At 43.6% G+C, this 22,307-nt stretch overlaps 1 protein-coding gene across 1 annotated transcript in view; it reads left to right on the top strand.

Annotated features, from left to right (window-relative positions):
* LOC122555670 (sodium/hydrogen exchanger 9-like) overlaps positions 1-22,307 on the top strand; it is a 451,890-nt gene that overhangs the window by 416,611 nt on the left and 12,972 nt on the right. The window contains exon 15 of the mRNA XM_043701665.1: positions 21,583-21,688. Coding sequence (XP_043557600.1) covers positions 21,583-21,688 — 106 coding nt within the window. The remainder of the gene's footprint in view (positions 1-21,582; positions 21,689-22,307) is intronic.

Consider the following 22,307-nt stretch of genomic DNA (forward strand, 5'->3'; position numbering starts at 1 on the left):
TTAACGCAGATTCAATCCCCCAACAAGGCACCGCCTTCTTGAACTGTCCTACCTGTCCTTCTTCCTTTCCACCAATCCGCTCCACACTCCTCTCCGACCTATCACCATCACCTTGATCTACTTATCGCATTCCTAGCTACCTTCCCCACAGCTCCACCCCTTCCGATTTATTTCTCAGCCCCCTTTGCCCCCCCCCCCACCCCAATTCCTGATGAAGAACTTATGCCTGAAGCGCCGATATTCCTGCTCCTCGGATGTTGCCTGACCTACTATGCTTTCCTTACTATGCTTTCTCATTCCTGAGGAAGGGCCTGTGCCCGAAACGTCGAATCTCCTGTTCCCTGGATGCTGCCTGACCTGCTGTGCTGTTCCAGCAATAAAGTTTCAACTTTGATCTCCAGCATCTGCAGACCTCACTTTCTCCTACTATGCTTTCCCAACACCACACATTTTGACTCTGTTTTTAACAATGTTCGGTAGGCATTGTAAAAAGTCAGATAAGTCTGCTGGCAGCTGTTCTGAGACACTCTCTCCAGTTTTTATCTTGCATAAAAGCAAAATACTGCAGATGCTGGAAATTTGAAACAAATACAGAGAACACTGAGGAAACTCAGCAGGACTGGCATCATCTGTGGAGAGAGGCTATGGCTTAGCTGTATTATCCCCAGACTATTAACCCAGAGAGGAGAAAGTGAGGACTGCAGATGCTGGAGTACCAGAGTTGAAAAATGTGGTGCTGGAAAAACACAGCAGGCCAGGCAGCATCCGAGGAGCAGGAGAATCGACGTTTCGGGCATAGGCCCTTCTTCCTGAATTGGGACCCTCCTGATTCTCCTGCTCCTCGGATGCTACCTGGCCTGCTGTGTTTTTCTAGCACCACATTTTTCAACTATTAATCCAGAGACCTAAGTAATGTTTTTGGGGGGACTGGGATTCAAATCCTGCCATGGCAGATGGTGGAATTTGAATTCAATTTAAAAGAAAAATGAATACAGTGAATCCATTGTAGATTGTTCAGAAAAAAATCCATCTGGCTCACTAATGTCCTATAGGGAAGGAACTCTGCCATCCTTACCTGGGCTGGCCTACATGTGACTCCAGACCCACAACAATGTAGTTGACACTTAATTAGGCAACTAGAGATGGGCAATAAAATCTGGTCCACCCAGCAATACCATCTTCCCATGAATGAATTACAAAAGAGAAAAAAAAAACAAACATTATTAACATTTTGAGTCCAGTATAGAAATGTTTGGAGGGACATGGGCCAAGCGCAGGCAGGCGGGACTAGTTTAGTTTGGGATTGTGGTCAGTGTGGTCTGGTGGGAGCAAGGGATAGTTAGTATGCTGTACGAATCTGACTGTTCTTCATTAGCTGGAGCTAATGTGGGGAAGGAAAGGGAAGTTGGTCATTGAAAGTAGCCTTGCCCTCCAGATGAGCCAACACTATCATCTGAGCTGTGAGATGGGGAGGAAATTCTGGTAGAGATTCAGGAGAAGGTGCCCCTTAATAATTTCGTTTTCAGAGGAGTGAGATTTAGGCCTTACAGCTAAACGAATCAAAGGGTGTGGGGAGTAAATAGGAATGGGATGTTGAGTAAAATGATCAGCCATGACAATATTGATGAGTAGAGCAGGTTTGAAGGGCTGGGTGACCTTCTCCTATTCCTGTTTTCTACATTTCAGTATTTTAACTGGGGCAGGACAGTGTCTCAATGGTTAGCACTGCAGCCTCCCAGCAACAGGACCCAGGTAACTGTGTGGAGTTTGCACATTCTCCTTGTGTCTATGTGGGTTTCTTCCGGGTGCTCTGGTTTCCTCCCACAATCCAAAGATGCGCAGGTTAGGTGGATTGGCCATGCTAGATTTCCCCGTAGTGTCCTGGGACGTGCAGACTTGGTGGGTTAGCTATGGTAAATGTGGGGTTACAGGGATAGGTCTAGGGGTGTGAGATGCTCTTTGGAGCATTGGTGCAGACTTGATGGGCCAAATGGCCTCTCACTGAACTGTAGGGATTCTATGACCCACCTTGATGCCTCCTTTAAGTAGATAATTCTAAAGAAAAATTCAAGCCCCTGAAGTTTTAATTAATCGATGATTTAAAAAAATGTATTCATGTGAGAGTCACTGGCCAGACCAACATTTATTGCCTATCTCTAATTACCCAGGGGGCAGTTAAGAGTCAACCACGTTGCTGTGGGTGTGGAGTTATATGTAGGTCAGACCAGGTAAAGGTGGTAGTTTCCTTCCTGAAAGGGCATGAGTGAACTGTTTTTTCTGACAATCATAAACTGTTTCATATCATCGCTAAATTCTTAATTCCAGATTTCATTGGATTCAAATTCTATCATCGGCCATGTTGGGATTCAATCCCGGAACATTACCTGGGTGTCTGCATTTGGTCTATTAATAGTGGGACAGCTCAGTGGTTAGCACTGCTGCCTCACAGAACCAGGGACCCGGGATAGGCTAAGGGGTTGGGTCTGGGTGGGATGTTCTTTGGAGGGGCAGTATGGACTTGATGGGCTGAATGGCCTGCTTCCACATTGAAGGGATTATAAATAATATCACTAAGCCATTGCCTCCCACTTAACCTGTGATAATTAGAGTATATTGGTTTAAAGATTGACAGTGGGAACTTCCCTGATATGGATAAATGGTTTCTCATTCCACATGTTTGGAGTGGTCTCAACCACAGACAAATGTTGGAACTGTCAGCTATTTAAAGTACTTTGCAGGATGCAAAACCTTGTTCCCAGATAGCAAAAGCCAGAATGAAAACTGTTTGTGGATTGGATCCAAATTAGAGTCGGCAAAGTTTCCAAAGCATGTGAGAACCACAGGAGTACACAAATGACCTACATCCAATAAGCAATTAAATCAATCGGCTTCTAAAATGTGATTACTCAGTGTGCAGCATTAGATCTGCCCAAGGGAGGGAAAAGTGCGAAAATGAGGACAGAACAGAGGGTGACCCATAAATTCCATCTGGTAGAGCAAAATCTTGACCCATCACCTAACTCCACTGCTTTTAGTGCATGTTGCATGTACCTTCTGCAAAACTATCTGAAGGAAAAAGAAGAGAAATTCATGAGGGAGAAGAGACTAGGGTGATATATTAGGTTGGAGCAGCCACAAACACTTGCATGACCCACTGCACTGTAAATTATTTACAATTACAAATTCATCTCAAATATTTGAACATTGCATTCTCAGCTAATAGTTTTATAACATGTTTGTAATAACATCGTGACCAATGTTCCAAAAAAGCAATATGTTAGGGATCACAGTACACATTTTAAAAGAGAGAACCTATCAACCTGGTATCTCTTTCCATCCTGCTGCCCTCCCTCAGTTTCGTCATTCCTTCCGACAGTGGAACCATTGACATTCCATTTTGCTTTCCACGATTTTTCCCGCAAAACCCTTCCTGTCAGTCACCTCCTTACGAAGGAGTACATTTATATTGACTGATACATGACTCCTGGGGTGGTGGCACTTCCTCATCCTCCCATGCTACCTGTCCTTGAGTTCTGAAGATGAGTCATTTCTCTGTTTCTCTCTCCACATCTGCGGCCAGACCTGCTGAGTTTCTCCAGCATTCTCTGTGTTTGTTTCAGGTTTCCAGCATCTGCAGTCTTTCACCTTTGTTAGAATGTGAGGGGTTGCAGGACAGATGGTTGAGGGTCTTGTGAATCTCAAACTAAACCAGTTCCACCTGCCTGTGTTTGGCCCATATCTCTTCAAACCTTTCCTATTCATGGGTACTAATCCAAATGTCATTTAAACATTTTAGCTGTACCCCCATGCACCACTTCCTCTGGAAGTTCATTCCACACACATTCCATTCTCCGTTTCCCCTCATGTCTTTTTAAAATCTTTCTCCTTAAAAATATGCCCCCAAGTCTTGATCTCCTCCACCCAAGGGAATAGACACGTATTATTCACCTTATCCATGTTCCTCATAGAGATGTACAGTACCGAAACAGACCCTTCGGTCCAACTTGTCCAAGCTGATCAGATATCCCAACCTAATCTAGTCCCATTTGCCAACACTTGGCCCATATCCTTCTAAACCCTTCCTATTCATATACCCATCCAGATGTGTTTTAAATGTTATAATTGTGCTAGTCTCCACCACTTCCTCTGGCAGCTTATTCCAAACACACACCACCCTCTGTGTGAAAAGGTTGCCCCTTAGTTCCCTTTTATATCTTTCCCCTCTCACCTTTAACCAATGGTGGGTGAACTTGCAGCATGTGTTGGGACCTGGGATTTTGATGATGTGGCCATTTCAGAGACATGGCTAGAGGGAGGGACAGGAATGGTTGTTGGAGATTCCAGGATTTAGATGTTTCAGCAAGAACAGACAAGATGGTAAAAGTGGGGTGGTGCGGCGTTGTTAATCAAGGACAGTATCACAGCAGCTGAGAGAATGTTTGATGTCTCATCCACTGAGGTAGTTTGGGCTGAGTTTAGAAACAGGAAAGGAGAGGTCACCCTGTTGGGAGTTTTCTATAGGCAACCAAATTGTTCCAGGAATATAGAGAAAAGGATAGCAAAGCTGATTCTCGATAACAGCGAGAGTAACAGGGTAGTTGTTATAGGGGACTTTAACTTTCCCAATATTGACTGGGAATGCTATAGTTCAAGTAGTTTAGATGGGTCAGTTTTTGTTCAATGTGTGCGGGAGGGTTTTCTAACACAGTATGTAGATAGACCAACAAGGGGCGATGCCATATTGGATTTGGTACTGGGAATGAACCTGGCCAGGTGTTAGATTTGGAGGTAGGTGAGCACTTTGGCAATAGTGACCATAATTCGGTTATGTTTACAATAGCAATGAGCAGGGATAGGTATGTACGGCAGGGCAAGAGTTATAGCTAGGAGAAAGGCAATTATGATGCGATTAGGCAAGATTTAGGATGTATAGGATGGAGAAGGAAACTGCAGGGGATAGATATTCTTGAAATGCCGAGCTTTTTCAAGGAACAGCTACTGCGGGTCCTTGATCAGTATATACCTATCAGGCAGGGAGGAAGTTGTCAAGAAAGGGAGAGCCATGGTTTACTAAAGATGTTGAAGCTCTTGTCAAGAGGAAGAAGGCAACTTATGAGAGGATGAGGCATGAAGGCTCAGTTAGGGGGCTTGAGAGTTATAAGTTAGCCAGAAAAGATCGAAAGAGAGGGCTAAGAAAAGCCAGGAAGGGACATGAAAAGCTGTTGACGGATTGGACCAAAGAAAACCCTTAGGCCTTCTATAGGTATACCAGGAATAAAAGAATGACTAGAGTAAGATTAGGACCAAAGATAGCAGTGGAAAGTTGTGTGTGAAATCTGAGGACATGGGGAAGTGCTTAACGAATACTTTTAGTCAGTATTCACACTGGAAAAGGGTAATGTTAGTGAGAACATGGCGATACAGGCACCAAGATTAGATGGGATTGAGGTTGACAAAGAGGTGATTTTAGCAATTTTGGAAAATCTGATAATAGATAAGACCCCTGGGCCAGATGGGATTTATCCTTGGATTCTCTGGGAGGCCAGGGAGGTGATTGCAAAAACTATGGCTTTGATCTTTCTGCCATCATTGTCAACAGGAGTAGTGCCAGAAGACTGGAGGATAACAAATGTTGTTCCCTTGTTTAAGGAGGGGAGTCGGGACAACCCTGGTAATTATAGGCCAGTGTGCCTTACTTCAGTTGTGGATAAGGTGTCGGAAAAGTTATAAGAGAGAGGATTTATAATCATCTGGAAAGGAAGAATTTGATTAGGGATAGTCAACACTGTTTTGTGAAGGGTAGGTCATGCCTCACTAACCTTATTGAGTTCTTTGAGAAGGCAACAAAACAGATGGATGAAGGTAAAGTGGTTGATGTGTTGTATCGGGACTTCAGTAAGGTGTTTGATAAGGTTCCACACGGTGGGCTATTGCACAAAATACAGAGTTTTGGGATTGAAGGTGATTTAGTGGTTTGGATCAGAAATTGGCTAGCTGAAAGAAGACAGAGGGTGGTGGTTGATGGGAAATTTTCATCCTGGAGCTCAGTTATCAGTGGTGTGCCACAAGGATCTGTTTTGGGGCCACAGCTGTTGGTCATTTTTATAAATGATCTGAACGTGGGCGTAGGAGGATGGGCTAGTAAATTTGCGGATGACACGAAGGTAAGAAGAATTGTGGATAGTGTCACAGGATGTTGTGGGTTACAGAGGGACATGGACAAGATGCAGAGCTGGGCTGAGAAGTGGCAAATGCAGTTTAATGCAGAAAAGTGTGAGGTAGTTCACTTTGGAAGAAGTAAAGGAATGCAGAGTAGTGGGCTAATGGTAAAATTCTTGGCAGTGTAGATGGACAGAGAGATCTGTGTCCAGGTGCATAGATCCCTGAAAGCTTCCACCCAGGTTGATAAAGATGTCAAGAAGGGATATGGTATGTTGGCGTTTATTGGTAGGGGGAATGAATTTCGGAGCCATGAGGTCATGCTTTAGCTGTACAAGACATTGGTAAGGTCGCACCTGGAGTATTGCGTACAGTTCTGGTCACCACATTATAGGAAGGATGTGGAAGTTTTGGAAAGGGTGCAGAAGAGATTTACTAGGATGTTGTCGGTATTGAAGGAAGGTCTTACAAGGAAAGGCTGAGGGAACTGAGACTGTTTTCATTGGAGAGAAGAAGGTTGAGAGGTGACTCAACAAGACGTATAAGATAATCAGAGGGTTCGATAGGGTGGACAGGGAGAGCCTTTTTCCTCATATGGTGAAAGCTAACACGAGGGGACATAGCTTTAAATTGAGGGGTGATAGGTTTAGGTCAGATATCAGGGGTAGTTTCTTCTCTCAGAGAGTAGTGGGGGGGGGTGGAACTGCCTGTCTGCAACAGTAGCAGACTCGCCGATGTTAAGGACATTTAAATGGGCATTGGACATACATATGGATAATAATGGAACGATGTGGGTTAGATGGGCATCAGTTTATTTTCACAGGTCGGTGCAACATTGAGGGCCAAAGGGCCTGTACTCTACTGTAATGTTCTATGTTCTATGTCCTATGCCCTCTCGTTCTGGACTCCCCCACAGCAGTGAAAAGACTTTGCCTATTTATCCTATCCATGCCTCTCATGATTTTATAAACTTCTATAAGGTCACCCCTCAGCCTCCAATGCTCCAGAGAAAACAGCCCCAGCCTATTCAGCCTCTCCCTATAGCTCAAACCCTCCAACCCTGGCAACATCCTTTTCAATCTTTTCTGAACTCTTTCAAGTTTCGCACATCTTTCTGATAGAAGGGAGACCAGAATTGCACTCAGTTTCCAACAGTGGTCTAACCAACGTCCTGTATCACCGCAACATGACCTCCCAACTCCAATACTCAATACACTGACCAATAAAGGAAAGCATACCAAACACCTCCTTCATTATCCTATCTGTGACTCCATTTTCAAAGAGCTATGAACCTGCACTCTAAGGTCTCTTTGTTCACTCCCCAGGACCTTACCATTAAGTGTAAAAGTCCTGCTCTAATTAGCTTTTCCAAAATGCAGCACCTCACATTTATCTAAATTAAGCTCCATCTGCAACTCCTCAGCCCATTGGCCCACCTGACCAAGATTCAGTTGTAATCTGAGGCAACCTTCTTCATTGTCCACTGCACCTCCAATTTTGGTGTCATCTGCAAATTTACTAACTATGCCTCACACATTCACATTCAAATCATTTATATAAATGACGAAAAGTATTGGACTCAGCACCAAACCTTGTGGCACTCCACTGGTCACAGGCCTCCAGTCTGGAAAGCAACCCTCCACCACCACCCTCTATCTTCTACCTTCAAGCCAGTTCTGTACCCAAATGGTTAGTTCTCCCTGTATTTCATGAGATCTAACCTTCCTAACCAGTGTCCCTTGGGTAACCTTGTCAAACGCCTTATTGAAGTCCATACAGATCACATCCACCATTCTGCCCTCATCAATTCTCTGTTAATTCTTCAAGAAACTCAGTCGATAAGGTCACCCCTCAACATCCTATGCCCTAGTGAAAACATGTGTTCACCCTAAAGCTCTCAGTCATTGCTGTGTTTCCCCAACTGAACTCCCACCTCTTCCTTTGACACACTCTCATTCCCTCCAATCACCACCCACCTCTCGTCCCATTCAGCTTGCTTGTCCCTGTCCCTGTTCTCTTCGTCTGAGTTTACCCATTACTGGAATTGGGTCAACCTCGTTAAATATCACAGCTACCTTCATTTTAACCCCAGTGTTTATTCCACATGATACTTCAGAATGCTGAGGATGATCGAAGACCATTCCCTCTACTTCCTTAGTTCCCAACATCTACATGCTGCCCCTTGGCAATCTCATTTGTACACTTGAATCATATTAGACTGAGCACATTAGGCAGTGACTTCCATCTTTCTATCCCTATCACCCCACAGCAACTTTCAATCTCTCAAGCACCTTGTGCTGTCAGACAATCTCCACAACATCAAGTTGTGGAGAAGGCATAAAATTCTACCAGTTTAACACTGGAACGACCACTGTTTACATGCTCTGCCATGCACTCTCGCTGGCCACTCACCTGACTCTCTGAAAGGCAGAGTTGACCCGGAGAAGAGGATAACAATGGAAGAATAGGGGCCCAACGGGCCAATCAAGAGGGTATTTGGGAATCTGGAATGCACTACCTGGGAGAGTAGCAGAGGCAGGAAACCTCACGATCTATAAAAGGTATGTGGATGAGCACTTGAAATGTCATAACATTCAAGGCTATGGACCAAGTGCGGAGAGATAGGTATGTCAATATGGCCTCAATGGGCTGAAGGGCCTCTTCAGTGCTCTGTGACTCCACACATTAACTATCCCAAAGACCACTCTTTTTCCCTTCGTAGCACAGCTGACTTGCACAATGTTAGCAATTTCATTTCACCTGCCTCTGAAAAAACTGGCACATCCTTTTGTCACTTTGTGAATCAATGGAGCTGATTTTCACATTGTATGAAGTTGGTGAGCTCTATTCAAAAGGCTGACAGAAATTCAGGCTGAAGTAGATTTCCACACAGATTAAATTTCGCAGCAGGTAGAAATTCTGCTGGAGTCTCACAATTGTTTTCTAAACAATGTAGTAATTTCCTGTTTCTTATTTTCTAAAGAAGAATGGTGCTCTTGAGAAATTTGATTTTTTCTTAAAACTGTAGTTCTTTGGTTTTCAATACTTTCTACTCAGCCTGTAGCTATATGCATGGTATGGTGGTTCAGAAGTGAGTACTGCTACTCTACAGTGCCAGAGACCTCGGTTCAATCCCACCCTCAGGCGACTGTGTGTGGAGTTTGTACATTCTCCCCGTGTCTGTGTGGGTTTCCTTCGGGTGCTCCAGTTTCCTCCCACAGTCTAAAGATGTGCAGGTTAGTTGGATCGGCAATATCAAATTGCTGGTAATATCCAGGGATGTGCAGGCTGGGGGGGAAATGCAGGGATAGGGGTTTCCTTCGGGTGCTCCGGTTTCCTCCCACAGTCTAAAGATATGCAGGTTAGTTGGATCGGCAATATCAAATTGCTGGTAATATCCAGGGATGTGCAGGCTGGGGGGGAAATGCAGGGATAGAGGAGGTGGGTTGGGTCTGGGTGGAATTCTCTTCAGAGGGATGGTCTGGACTCGACAGGCTGAATGGCCTGCTTCCACATTGTAGGGATTCTATCATATGCTGTCTGTAACTGAAAGGTAGCATAGAAAGTTCTGTGTTTGCCAGAGTTATCCAGTCCAATCCTCCTTTCCATTGCCTTGTAATTAACATGTTACGGCCACAGGTAAGTGCATCTGTATGGGGAGTGGGTGTATTCCACACAAAATAAGCGAAAGGTTTCACATTGGGAAGTCCGGATGTCCTTGTATACCCATCAATGAAAATAACCAGGCAGATGCAGCAAACAAATAAAACAAAAAACTGTGGATTTTGAAGATCTGAAACAAAATCAAAATTTGCTGGAGGAAACTCAGCAGGTATGGCTTCATCAATGGAGAGAAAACAGTGTAAAAGTTTTCTGTCGACTCACCCTTGCAACCAGTTAGAAAGGCAAATGGTATATTCATAGAATTTATATAGTATTGAAAGAGGCCATTTGGCCCATCAAGTCTGCACCAACCGTACCAAGAACATCCCATTCAGACTGCCCCACCCCCCACAATCCTAAACCTGTAACCCCAAATGTATCATGGCTAATCCACCTAGCCTACACATCTCTGGACACTATAGGCAATTTAACATGGCCAATCCACCTAACTTGCACGTCTTTGGACTGTCATTTATCTGTGGGAGGAAACTGGAATACCCGAAGGAAACCCACGCGGACATGGGGAGAAGGTGTAAACTCCACACATAATGTCGCCCAAGGCTGGAATCAATCCAGGGTCTTTGGCGCTGTGAGGCAGCAGTGCCAACCACTAAGCCACCATGCCACCCTGAATATTAGCCTTCATTGCAGGAGGATTTGAGTTCAGGAATAGAGTTGCCTCATTGCAGTCAAACTGGCCTTTCGTGAGACATCTGGAGTATTGCACACAGGTTTGGTCTCCCTTCCTAAGAAAGGATATGCTTCCATTGACAGAGTGCAGCAGGGATTCACTGGGCTGATACCAGGGATGGCAGGAGTATTGTGTGAGGAGAGGTGGGTTCAACTGAGTCCGTATTCAGTAGAATTTAGAAGGATACCTTTTTGGTCTTTAATAGGTCACATTCTTTCGTCTTCATCAATGGTTTCAGAATCCTAGGTTAATAAAGAACTTTCTTCTGTTTTTGCCTGTCTTTTATTGGGGTAGGTTAGAGGAAGTGCCAGGCTTGGCTCAGACTCGAGCTGAGGTCAGTGCAATGTTTGTGTGTGTCATGCTGCAATGTAGGATTTTACAAATTAAACATACTGCCACCCTATTGGGCTGGAGACTGTGTGTCTCATTCCATCTTAAGTAAAATTAAGGTTCATTTAAACACAGATCTCAATTTTACATTTAAAGACAACTCATTAACTTTAACAGTCAGTCAAATATTTTTTACTGAATGGCACAATTCATTAATTTTATTTTAACTTAGAAATTTATTTCTCAATATAGCCATGAGATGTTGATTTTATTTCAGTTTTTGCCTCATTAAATGCATTTATTGAAATCAGTATGAATAAAATTACAAAATCTGATTTTGCCATATGTCAGCCTACTTGCCTGTTTTGGTATTTCATTTGTACGGGTCAACTGGTGGGCAGCTGGTTTGTGATGCAGAGTGGTGCCAACATCATGGGTTCAATTCCTGCACCAGCTGAGTTTCCCATGCAGGATTCTCCTTCTCAACCTCTCCCTCACCCGAGGTATGGTGACTGTCAGGTTAAAACTAGTCATCCGTCACTCTTTATTGAGTCAGCAGTCTCTTGTGTGGTAGGCCTATGGGGACATTAGTTTTCTTTTAATGGTTAATTAGCTATAGGATTTCGTTTCGTAAAATATTCTTTAAACCATCAATTGATCTTATTGATGGTCAATTAACCTTGATGGATATGAATAAGGACTGAAGAGAGCTGAATGGCCTGCTGCTAATGGCAAATCTAGGACCATCAGGTCTAATGGAGGAAACATTCCCTTTTCTTCAGGCTTTAATATTCTTGCCAAGCCTCAATCCAACTTCTGACATGTCTCAGCAGAACGGTCAATTTTGACTTGCCTTGCATAGAGCGAGCACCTACTTCCAAAATGGCACTGCTGGAGACTTGGAAGCCCTTTGCTCAGTGTTTGTCTTCTTAGGTCAGGGAGCAGATAGGGGAAAGTGAAATGGTAGTCATTTATCTGTCCATTTCTATGCATCTCTTAAATATGGAATTCCCTCCAAAAGACCATTAGATATAGCAGCAGAATGAGGCCATTTGGCCCATTGCACCTGCTCCACCATTTGATCACAGCTGATGTATTTCTCTACCCCATTCTCCTACCTTCTTGGATAACTCTTGATCCTCTTACCAATCATGAACTTACCCACCTCTGTCTCAAGTACATTCAGTGACTTGGCCTCCACAACCCTCTGCAGCAACAAGTTCTACAGATGAACTACCCCCTGGCTGAAGAAATTGTGGGTCAACCTACAGCAGGTGGATTACAGCAGTTCAAGAAGGCAGCTCCCATCCCCTTCTTAAGGGCAACTAGGAAGAGGCAATGCGTGCTGGTCCAGCCAGCGACGCCCATCCGCATGAGCAAACTTTAAAAAACAATCAATATGGTCATTTTTGGAAACTTCCCTTTGACCAGTGTTACAAGTGATTACAAAACTGGGTGGATAATTGACTGACTCTACTGCCCAGAGATTATAGGGATTTTCTTACTGAGCTGCACAGTGTTATATTGTTACTTTGATTGTTTTTTTCATAAATGAGGCAATTTCCTACTTCCTGTGAAGTTTATATTTTGCAACGTCATGTTGCAGCAGTCTGTAATTCTTGAAATAAACTGCAAATAGATTACTTGTTTGGACCTTATCATTAAATTTCAGGAAGTCTTTGCAGCTCAGGGAATTATAGGTTGCTTAACGAGATGTTTCTCCCCAAGCTCATCAGCCTTGTGTTTCATCTCCCACCTTTACATCCTCGGTATCGCAAAACCTATTTCTGATTGTGATTTTTTTTCCATATATTAAACAATTAAATGATTATTTGGAAGGAAGTAGTGTGCAGAGATATGGAGGAGATGCAGGAGATTAGCAGCAGGTAATGGAACAAGCACAATGGCCACCTCCTGGGCTGCAACAATTCTGTGATTCTGTAAAATGTGAAAAGATTAAGGGTGCGATGAATTAGAAAGATGGCATTAAATGAAAGGAAGTTTGATCACTGTGCTGAAATCTGCTAGGTTCTGGACAACTAGTGAAAAATGAGCATGTTCATTTCGGTATGCTCACTCCCCCTCCATGCCATCAGCTTTCTTGGTAGATTCAAAACAATTTGTTAATAAATCTGTCCTTTAGTGGGTTAACTTCAGCATTTAACTCAGAAAATTCTTGCAAAGTAAATTTTTGTTGTAAGTTACTGAGGCTGCCTTTCAGAGTCAACTTGATTACATGAATAATTGAGAAATAGTGCTGAAGTGTTTAACATGCCTGAGAAGACTTGCTCTGTAAAATAGATGTGCATTTCAGTTTACATAAAATTTGCAGCACAAATTCAATCATTTGACCCAACCAGTGTTTCTCCTTCACCTCAATCTCTTGCTTCCCCTTGTCATCTAACTCCATCAAAATAACTTTCCATTCATTTCTACTTCATGTATTTATTTGTAGAGTTATGGAGCTCTACAGCATGTAAACAGGTCCTTCGGCCCTACTTAGCCATGCCATCCAGTTTTCACAATTTAATCTAGTCCCATTTGCCTGCATTTGGTCCATATCCCTACATACCAATCCCATCCATGTACCTGTCGAAACATTTCTTAAATGACAAAATTGTACTCACATCCTCCACTACATCTGGGAGCCCCTTCCAGACACTCCCCACCCCCTGAGTGGAAAAATTGCCCATCTGGAATCTTTTGTATCTCTCTCCTCTCACCTTAAACCTATGTCCTCTAGTTTTAGACACCCCTACAGTGGGGAAAAGCTGTCTGCTATCCACCTTATCTATGCCCCTTGTGATTTGGCATCTTTTCCTTAACTGTGCCTATACTGTTTCACCAAATCACAGAACTGTCACAATGCAGAAGCAGGCCATTCAGCTGATCATGCCTACACTAGTTTACCTCAACTAGCCCTTGTAGTAGTTTATCCCTCACTGTCTTCTCTCTCTCTGGATAAGGAGTTTGCTGTTATGAGTGAGTTCTAGGGGTAGATCTTTTCAAATAGCAATTCAAACAAGGTTTGGCTAATCTCTTGACTTCTTAAACATCGAGTTTGCATTGCTGAAAAAATATTCCTGTTTTTTTCCTTCCCAAATTGACAATGTCCTCTCCTCTGGTGTGCATGTTGACTTGTAACAAAATCAGAAATTACTGGAGAAACTCAGCAGGTCTGGCAGAATCTGCTTGGAGAAATCAGAGTTAACATTTCAAATCCAGTGACAACTCTTCAGAAGTGTTGATTTGTGTTAGTACGGTGTTCCATGGCACTATTAGGATATTTTAGTTGACCATTCCCTCTAATAACAGTGTTACTGCTCCCCCCCCCCCCCCAATAAATGGGCCTCACTGACCGTGCACCAATCAAGCGGGTTGCTTTGTCCTGGATGGTATCATGTTTCTTGAGTGTTGTTGGAGCTGCTGCATTCATCCAGGCAAGTAGGGAATATTCCATCACACTCCTGATTTATGCATGTAGATGGTGGACAGGCTTTGAGGAGTCAGGAGATCTGTTATCCGGTGCAGGATTCCGAGCTACTGAGCTGCTCTTGTAACCAAGTGAATCCGGTTCAGTTTCCAGTGAATGGTAATTCTTACAATGTTGACGTAGCAACAGAACAATCCCAATCTTTCCCAGAAACAGGTGGAAAACCTTTCATAAAATGGCAGAATGGGCACATTTAGCCATACATATAGATTTCTCCACCAAACTTATGCTAGAACATCTGGTTAAAGCTCCACTGAATTTCAGAAATGTCACATTATTTTTTAAAAAAGGAGACAGTACATGAAGTGAGCTACACTTTATCAGGCAGGTGGAAGCTGATGCAAATTCTTTCATCTAGTCAGATTAGAATTCAGGATTGTGTGGAATGATTGGATTAGAGAGCAGCACAGTGGCTCAGTGGTTAGCTCTGCTGCCTCATAGAGCCAGGGACCTGGGTTCAATTCTACCTTCCACTGTCTGTGTGGAGTTTGCACATTCTCCCTGTGACTATGTGGGTTTCCTCCCAAAGTTCAAAGATGTGCAGGTTAACTGGAATGGCCAGGCTGAATTGCCCATAGTGTCCAGGGATGCGTGGGCTAGACGGATTGACCATGGGGTAAGGTAGAGGGGTTGGGTCTTGGTGGGTTGCTCCTTGGATGGTCGGTGCAGACTCGATAGGCTGATTGGCTTGCATCTACACTAGCAAGTTTTGAAAAGATTTGTAGCTCAGGTTGAGGTTCTGGATGTAAGTTTGCTCGCTGAGCTGGAAAGTTCACTTTCAGACATTTTGTCACCATACTAGGTAACATCAGTGAGCATCCAGTGAAGCACTGGTGTTAGTGACCCACTTTCTATTCATGTGTTTAGGTTTCCTTGGGTTGGTGATGTGATTTCCTGTGGTGATGTCATTTCCTGTTCTTTTTCTCAGAGGGTGGTCAATGGGGTCCAAGTCAATGTGTTTGTTGATAGAGTTCCAGCTGGAATGCCATCCTTCTAGGAGTTCTCGTGTGTGTCCCTGTTTGGCTTGTCCTAGGATGAATGTGTTGTCCCAGTTGAAGTGGTGTCCTTCCTCATCTGTATGTAAGGATACTAGTGAGAGTGGGTCATGCTTCTGCACTGTTGAGATTCTCGAGATAATGCACAATCTTAAAAAGTCAGTGAGGGTGATAAGAACAAATAAATCAGCATTATAAATAGCTCTGTATCTTTGTCGATTCTCCAAGTCACATTACTTGGCAGCATAGCTATCTGCTTGGAGCACTGGCTTTATGAGTTTGTGCTAAACTTACTTTCTTATTCATAATTGTGAAAAATGCATTTTTATAAGCCTTCCCTGTGAAACATTCCTGCGGCCTCTTGTTCAGTTGTATTTCAGCTTTATCTGAAATAGAATGAATAAATGAAAATGGAATGTGCAAGCTTCACCTAATTCTTCTGTCTCTGCCATTATAACTAATAAGCAAATTATAATACACGTTTCGTGTCAGTGGCTTCCCATGTACACAACTGGAAATGTGATGCTTAGCAGAATGTATGAGAGCCCTTTAAGGAGATAATCACTCTGTGACCTTCAGCTTCTCAACTCCACAAACATTGCAAAACAACATTTTTGGAAGAAGTTCTCAGTTATTAGCTTGAGATTTTTAAAAAATAAAATGGCCCCAGTTTTTCTGACTAGCTTTAAATAACTGTTGGGGAGCTACACACTCGTGAGTGAAGTGGAACTATCAGTGAATCTTAAAGCTGTGCAGTGTAACCATGTCCTAGAAAGCATTTCATTTCCTTTGAAATTAAATTCTGTTTGCTCCTCCGAGGCACATTTTTTAATGATTCCCGGACAATTGCACTGTATAAATTTCTTTTATGGCCAAATGTCTTTATTGGCCAATGCTCCAGCAAATGTTGAATCCGTGTTTTATTGACATACCTGCCAAGGTGCTTCAGCTCCATCTCTGGGGACAACTGAGTCAGCTGACCAAGCTACCGATCAAAGTTTTAAGTGTAAATCCTCCTGAAAGTAAGAGGACAATTTTAACTCTGTCCGTCAGTGGAACGTTGGTGGTGGTGGTGGTTAAAACCATGGTCCCCTGACCTAAAATGATCGTAATTTCAAACCACAAATGGGCAAAGCTGCTTCTTTTAAAAATCAGCACAGTTACTAACCCCATCTCTTCCCTTCACCCCTCCTGCCTCAGGAATGCTTTGTCCCTCTTTCCCCTGCCTTCAGGCACAACTTCTAACAACTCAGCACAAAACGCGGACAGGTTTCTGACCCTCCCTGAACTGACAGGCCCAGATTCCACTTGTTTCGCACGCACACACACACACGTACAAAATGAAAAAGAGGCATTAAACTCCAGTCAGCTTGTTACTCCAACCAACAGGTCCACAGGCAGGCACTAAGGCCTCTCCCCGTTACCTCCTGTTCTCCCTTAGCTGAGTAAAGTCCATCTCTCCCTGAAGAGATAATGACAGTTTCACACAGGGGCCACACGAAGGAATAAGGAGCTTCCACCATAATAGGTTTTCTACAAAACAGTATATTCCACACACAGCTCATCCATTAAGTCCTTAGAACATAAAACAATACAGCATAGGAACAGACCCTTCGGCCCACAATGTCTGTGTCAACCATGATGCCACTCTAAACTAATCCCATCTGCCTGCACATAGTCCACTTCCCTCCATTCCCCTGCCTATTCATGGGTCTGTCTAAATGCCTCTTAAATGTTGTTATGGTATCTACTCCTTCCTCCTCTCCTGACACTGTCTTCCAGGCACCTAGCACCCTCTGTGTTTAAAAAAAAACTTGCCTCCTATATTTCCCTTAAATTTTCCCGCTCTCACATATGCCTCCTAGTATTTGACATTTCCACTCTTGGGTCTATTCTCCCTGTCCATGCCTCTCATCATTTTATACACTTCTATCAGGTCAGCCCTCAGCTTCGGATGCTCTAGCAAAAACAATCTAAGTTTGTCCAACTCTCGAACCCAAGCAGCATCCTAGTAAACCTCTCATGCACCCTCTCCAAAGCCTTCCAATAGTGCAGCAACCAGAACTGCACACAATACTCCAAATGTGACCAAACTAAAAATTTTAAAACAGCTGCAGCAACATTATTCTCAATGTCCCATCTAATGAAGGCAAGTATCTGTATGCCTTCTTTACCACCTTAGCCACTTGTTTTGCCTCTTTCAGGGAGCTATGGACTTGCAGCCCAAGATCCTCTGCACATCAATGTTCCTATGCCATTTACTGTATGCTTACCTCTTGCTCTTGACCTCCCATCACCTCACTCTAATTTGGATTAAACTCCATCTGCCATTTCTCTACCCAGCTCTCCAACTGATCTATATCCTGCTGTATTATTCATTAGTTAGGCCACTTTTGGAATATTGTGTGCAATTCTGGGTTCCTTTCTATCAGAAGGATGTTGTGAAACTTGAAAGGGTTCAGAAAAGATTTACAAGGATGTTGCCAGGGTTGGTGGGTTTGAGCTACAGGGAGAGGCTGAACAGGCTGGGGCTGTTTTCCCTGGAGGGTCGGAGGCTGAGGGGTGACCTTATAGAGGTTTACAAAAATATGAAGGACATGGATAAGGTGAATAGACAAGATCTTTTCCCTGGGCTGGGAGAGTCCAGAACTAGAGGGCATAGGTTTAGGGTGAGAGGGGAAAGATATAAAAAGGACCTAAGGGGCAACCTTTTCACACAGAGCGTGGTGCGTGTATGGAATGAGCTGCCAGAGGAATTGATGGAGGTTGGTACAATTACAGCATTTAAATGACATCTGGATGGGTAGATGAATAGGAAGGGTTTAGAGGGATATGGGTGAAGTGCTGACAAATGGGACTAAATTAATTTAGGATTTCTGGCTTGGCATGGACGAGTTGGACCAATGGGTCTGTTTCCGTGCTGTACATCTTTGTGACTCTATGACTCTATGAATTGTACCAGAGGGTCCAAGGATGTCAGAGGGTATCCATATCTCAGTAGGAAACAGGAGACTAACAGTTATTTTCTCTTATTAGTCATAGAGACTATACTTAATGCACTGACCAATAAAGGAAAGCGTACCAATCCTATCCACCTTCGACTCTCTTTTCAAGGGACTATGAGCCTGTAGAGCTAGCACAGTGCAGACAGGATTTGATTCTTAGATCAGAGCCATACATTCAATTTTCAGAAAGTGGAACAACTCTAAAGGGGGAAAAAAAATTTTTCAACAGTTGTCTTGACCAAGTAAAACTGGCCATCAATGTTTCTAGTCTCGTCACTTCTCTTGCACAGGCGAGCCCATGGGGGCTCTGATTGGGTTCCAATCCTGAGTACATTTGTAAGTTGATTTGTATTCAAGGCAGAACACAATACAATATAGTATCAAATATCCGTTTGTAAGGACAAGCAAACATTTGCATGTCAGATCATTAAAATTAATATTAATAGGAGACCTCATTCGTAGGTATGCGTGTCTATAAATCAGATGTTCATAAATTTGCACTTGCAAACAATTTTGTGTTTAGATTAAACCCTACACAAATGCTTTAACCAGAGGCACAGTTGATCCCAATTACATTCTGTTTGCAATGTACAAGCTGCATTACACTGTCTGTAATAAGTGTTATGAATGATTCAATTTCATGATACTTTTGAGTCTGTGCTGGTATTTGCAAATGATTAAACGACTTCTGACCAAAAACGCAGCAGAATTGAGGCCCAATTAGAGTTCATTTGACTGAATCCTCCACTACCATTCATTTATTTCTGCTCTATCACTGGCTAGAATCCTGTGATTACAGTAATATAACTTCTGGCAAACCTCAAACTCCATAATGAGAGTCCTAAATCAGCAGAAGGTTGTCAAATGTTCCATGTCATACAGTGTTTGGATAGATACATTGGTGATACCAGAAATGGAGGGATTGTTTTGTCTGGAGAGGTTGAGTAGGTTGGGCCTGGACTCATTGGAGTTTGGAAGAATGAGAGGCGACCTTATTGAAATGTACAATATTCTTAGGGAACTTGACAGGTTAGATGTGGAGCAGTTGTTTTCCCGTGTGGGAGAGTCTCGGACCAGAGAGCATCACCTCAGTGTACAGGACTGTGCGTTGAGATGAGGAGGAGTTTCTTCTCTCAGAGGGGAATGAAACTGTGGATTTTGTTTTACAGCAGACAGCTATTGAAGTGGTTCATTAAACATATTCATGGCTGAGAGAGAGATTTTTAATAAATAATGGAATGAAGGGTTTTTGGGGAAAGGCAGGCAAGTGGAGTGGGCCTTTCCCCGAGATGTCGATGCTCCTGCTCCTCAGATGCTGCCTGACCTGCTGTGCTTTTCCAGCAACACACTCTCAACTGAATATTATCAGGTCAGCCATGTTCTCGTTGAAAGGTGGTGTAAACGTGATGGACGGAATAGCCTACTTCTCCTATCTCTAATGGACTTGAAGTAAGAACAGGTGAACGAGAACAACTGTACACAATCTGATGGCATAGCTTTGGCTATTAATCTTGTATTGAAGCGAATCAGATTTCCTATAACAACCTGTGTGTACATCTCGTAGCCCTACACGCGGATGAAAAAAAAACCACCATTTCGACTGGGACAACACATCGATCCTGGGACAGGCTAAGCAAAGACCTGCCAGAGAATTCCTAGAGGCCTGGCACTCCAACCACAACGCCATAAACAAACGCATAGATCTAGATACCATCTATCAACAGGAAATGACATCACCACAAACCCCAGGAACCCCATCCAGGACAAACATATAAATAGAAAGCAGGAGACAACAGCTTCGCTTCACTTGGAGGTCGCCACTGATGATGTTACCTAGCCAGGTAATGAAACGTCTGGATATCAAATCTACAGCTCAGTGAGCAAACCTACACTCTAAACCTCAACCTGAGCTACAAACCTTCACAAACCTTGTGTACCTCTATGTTTATACAGACCTTTCTGCACAAAATATAGCATTCTAACTTCTTATACACATCTGACAGAATGGATTAAAATTCATGGGTTTTTGCAACTGCACTCAGGGCAAATACTAAAAATTACAAAATATCCTGATGAAGTCTGCAAGAAGAATCCTCAGCCACAGTCTTCCCGCTCCACCCCTCAGATCGAAGGAAATTCTGATGCTGTCCAGGTCAGTGCCAAAGTGACACTTGATTTGGCAGCACTTGTTGAACAAAGGGGATACAGGGCACTTGCTGGTTTCTAGATTAGATTCCCTACAGTGTGGAAACAGGTCCTTCGGCCCAACAAGTCCACACCACCCCTCTGAGGAGTAACCCACCCAGACCCATTTCCCTCTGACTAATGCACCTAACACTATGGGCAATTTAGCATGGTCACTTCACCTGACCGGCACATCTCTGGACTGTGGGAGGAAACCGGAGCACCTGGAGGAAACCCACGCTGACATGGAGAGAATGTGCAAACTCCACACAGTCAGTTGCCTGAGGCTGGAATCGAACCCAGATCCCTGATGCTGTGAGGCAGCAGTGCTAACCACTGAGCCACCATGCCGCCTTCAGCCTTTGGGCAAGATCCCAGTCAGCTCCACACCCTCCAGTGTTTTTCAGACTGTGGGCCTTTGTCTAGTAATGTGAAGTTTATTCCTGTATCCCCAGAAAAAGCAGCCAACTGCAGCTCCACACCATTTCTGAATATCGCAGGGATTTTTTGTGTCACGTAAACTGGGTGTGTTTCAATCTCCAAAGTGCACCTTTGCTTTTCCATAATGTAATGTATAAGGTAAAGTCACCAGTCCCACTCTCTCGTCAGACTGCTGATGGTTTAACCTGAGGGTCACCACACCTCAGACGAGAGGAAGGGTTGAGAAGGAGAGTCCTTCATGGTAACTTCGCTCACATTGTCGGTGTCACTCTGCGTCACTGCAGGAGAAAGTGAGGGCTGCAGATGCTGGAGAGTTACAGTCGAAACGTGGGGCGCTGGAAAAGCACAGCAGGTCAGGCAGCATCTGAGAAGCAGGAGAGTCGACGTTTCGGGCAAAATATTCCTGATGAAGAGCTTATGCCCGAAATGTCGACTCTCCTGCTCCTTAGCTGCTGCTTGACCTGCCGTGCTTTTCCAGCGCCACACTTTGCGACTGCATCACACAGCATCCAGCTGAGCTATAACATATACTGGTGATGCTTGTCAGTGCCTCCTTTATAATACAAGTGTTGTTAGATTCAAAACAGAAGTTGCACAGTCCTTCCTTAACAAAGCCACAAGATACTTAAAACCAGCGTTGACACATTCTGGTCCACCGCTCACAACAACGTTGCCAGCATGGTGTGGTCCCATTGCTAAGCTACTGACCAGCCCTCAGGCGTACCAGGTAAGCTTCTTCTTATTAACTTCTTCTGGATGTGACAATTTGAATTATAAACCTTATGATTAAATTTTGAAATGAATAGTTTTATTAGACTACCTACCATTGTCATTATCGTTTCTTGCAAGTGGGGAATGCCAAAGCATCAGTTATTTCCTGGCATCTGTCCCATTGTGTTTTGATGATTGGCTTCGGCCTGGTCATCTCCAGTATCAGTGAGTGAGTGCAAGGGAACTAAGCCGGAAATGAGGCTTCAACTAGAAAGTAAATTGATATCCTGTTTGACCCTGTGTTATATTCACTCATGCTGAAGTTTCCTATGGTAACATGTAGTATGAAACGAATTGTTAGTTAGACCGTGTAATTTGGCATGAAAACATTTGGTTCCGAAAGGCATGTTCTGTACAACTATCCAAATCTGGAAGAAGGGGCAACCATAAAAGCTAATACTAGGCCACAGATTCCAATTCTGAAAATGTGTTGCTAGAAAAGCGCAGCAGGTCAGGCAGCATCCAAGGAGCAGGAGAATCGACGTTTCGGGCATGAGCCCTGCCCATTCCTGAAGAAGGGCTCATGCCCGAAACGTTGATTCTCCTGTTCCTTGGATGCTGCCTGACCTGCTGCG

The sequence above is a fragment of the Chiloscyllium plagiosum genome, chromosome 13 (assembly GCF_004010195.1).
Source record: "Chiloscyllium plagiosum isolate BGI_BamShark_2017 chromosome 13, ASM401019v2, whole genome shotgun sequence".
Taxonomy (NCBI): domain Eukaryota; kingdom Metazoa; phylum Chordata; class Chondrichthyes; order Orectolobiformes; family Hemiscylliidae; genus Chiloscyllium; species Chiloscyllium plagiosum.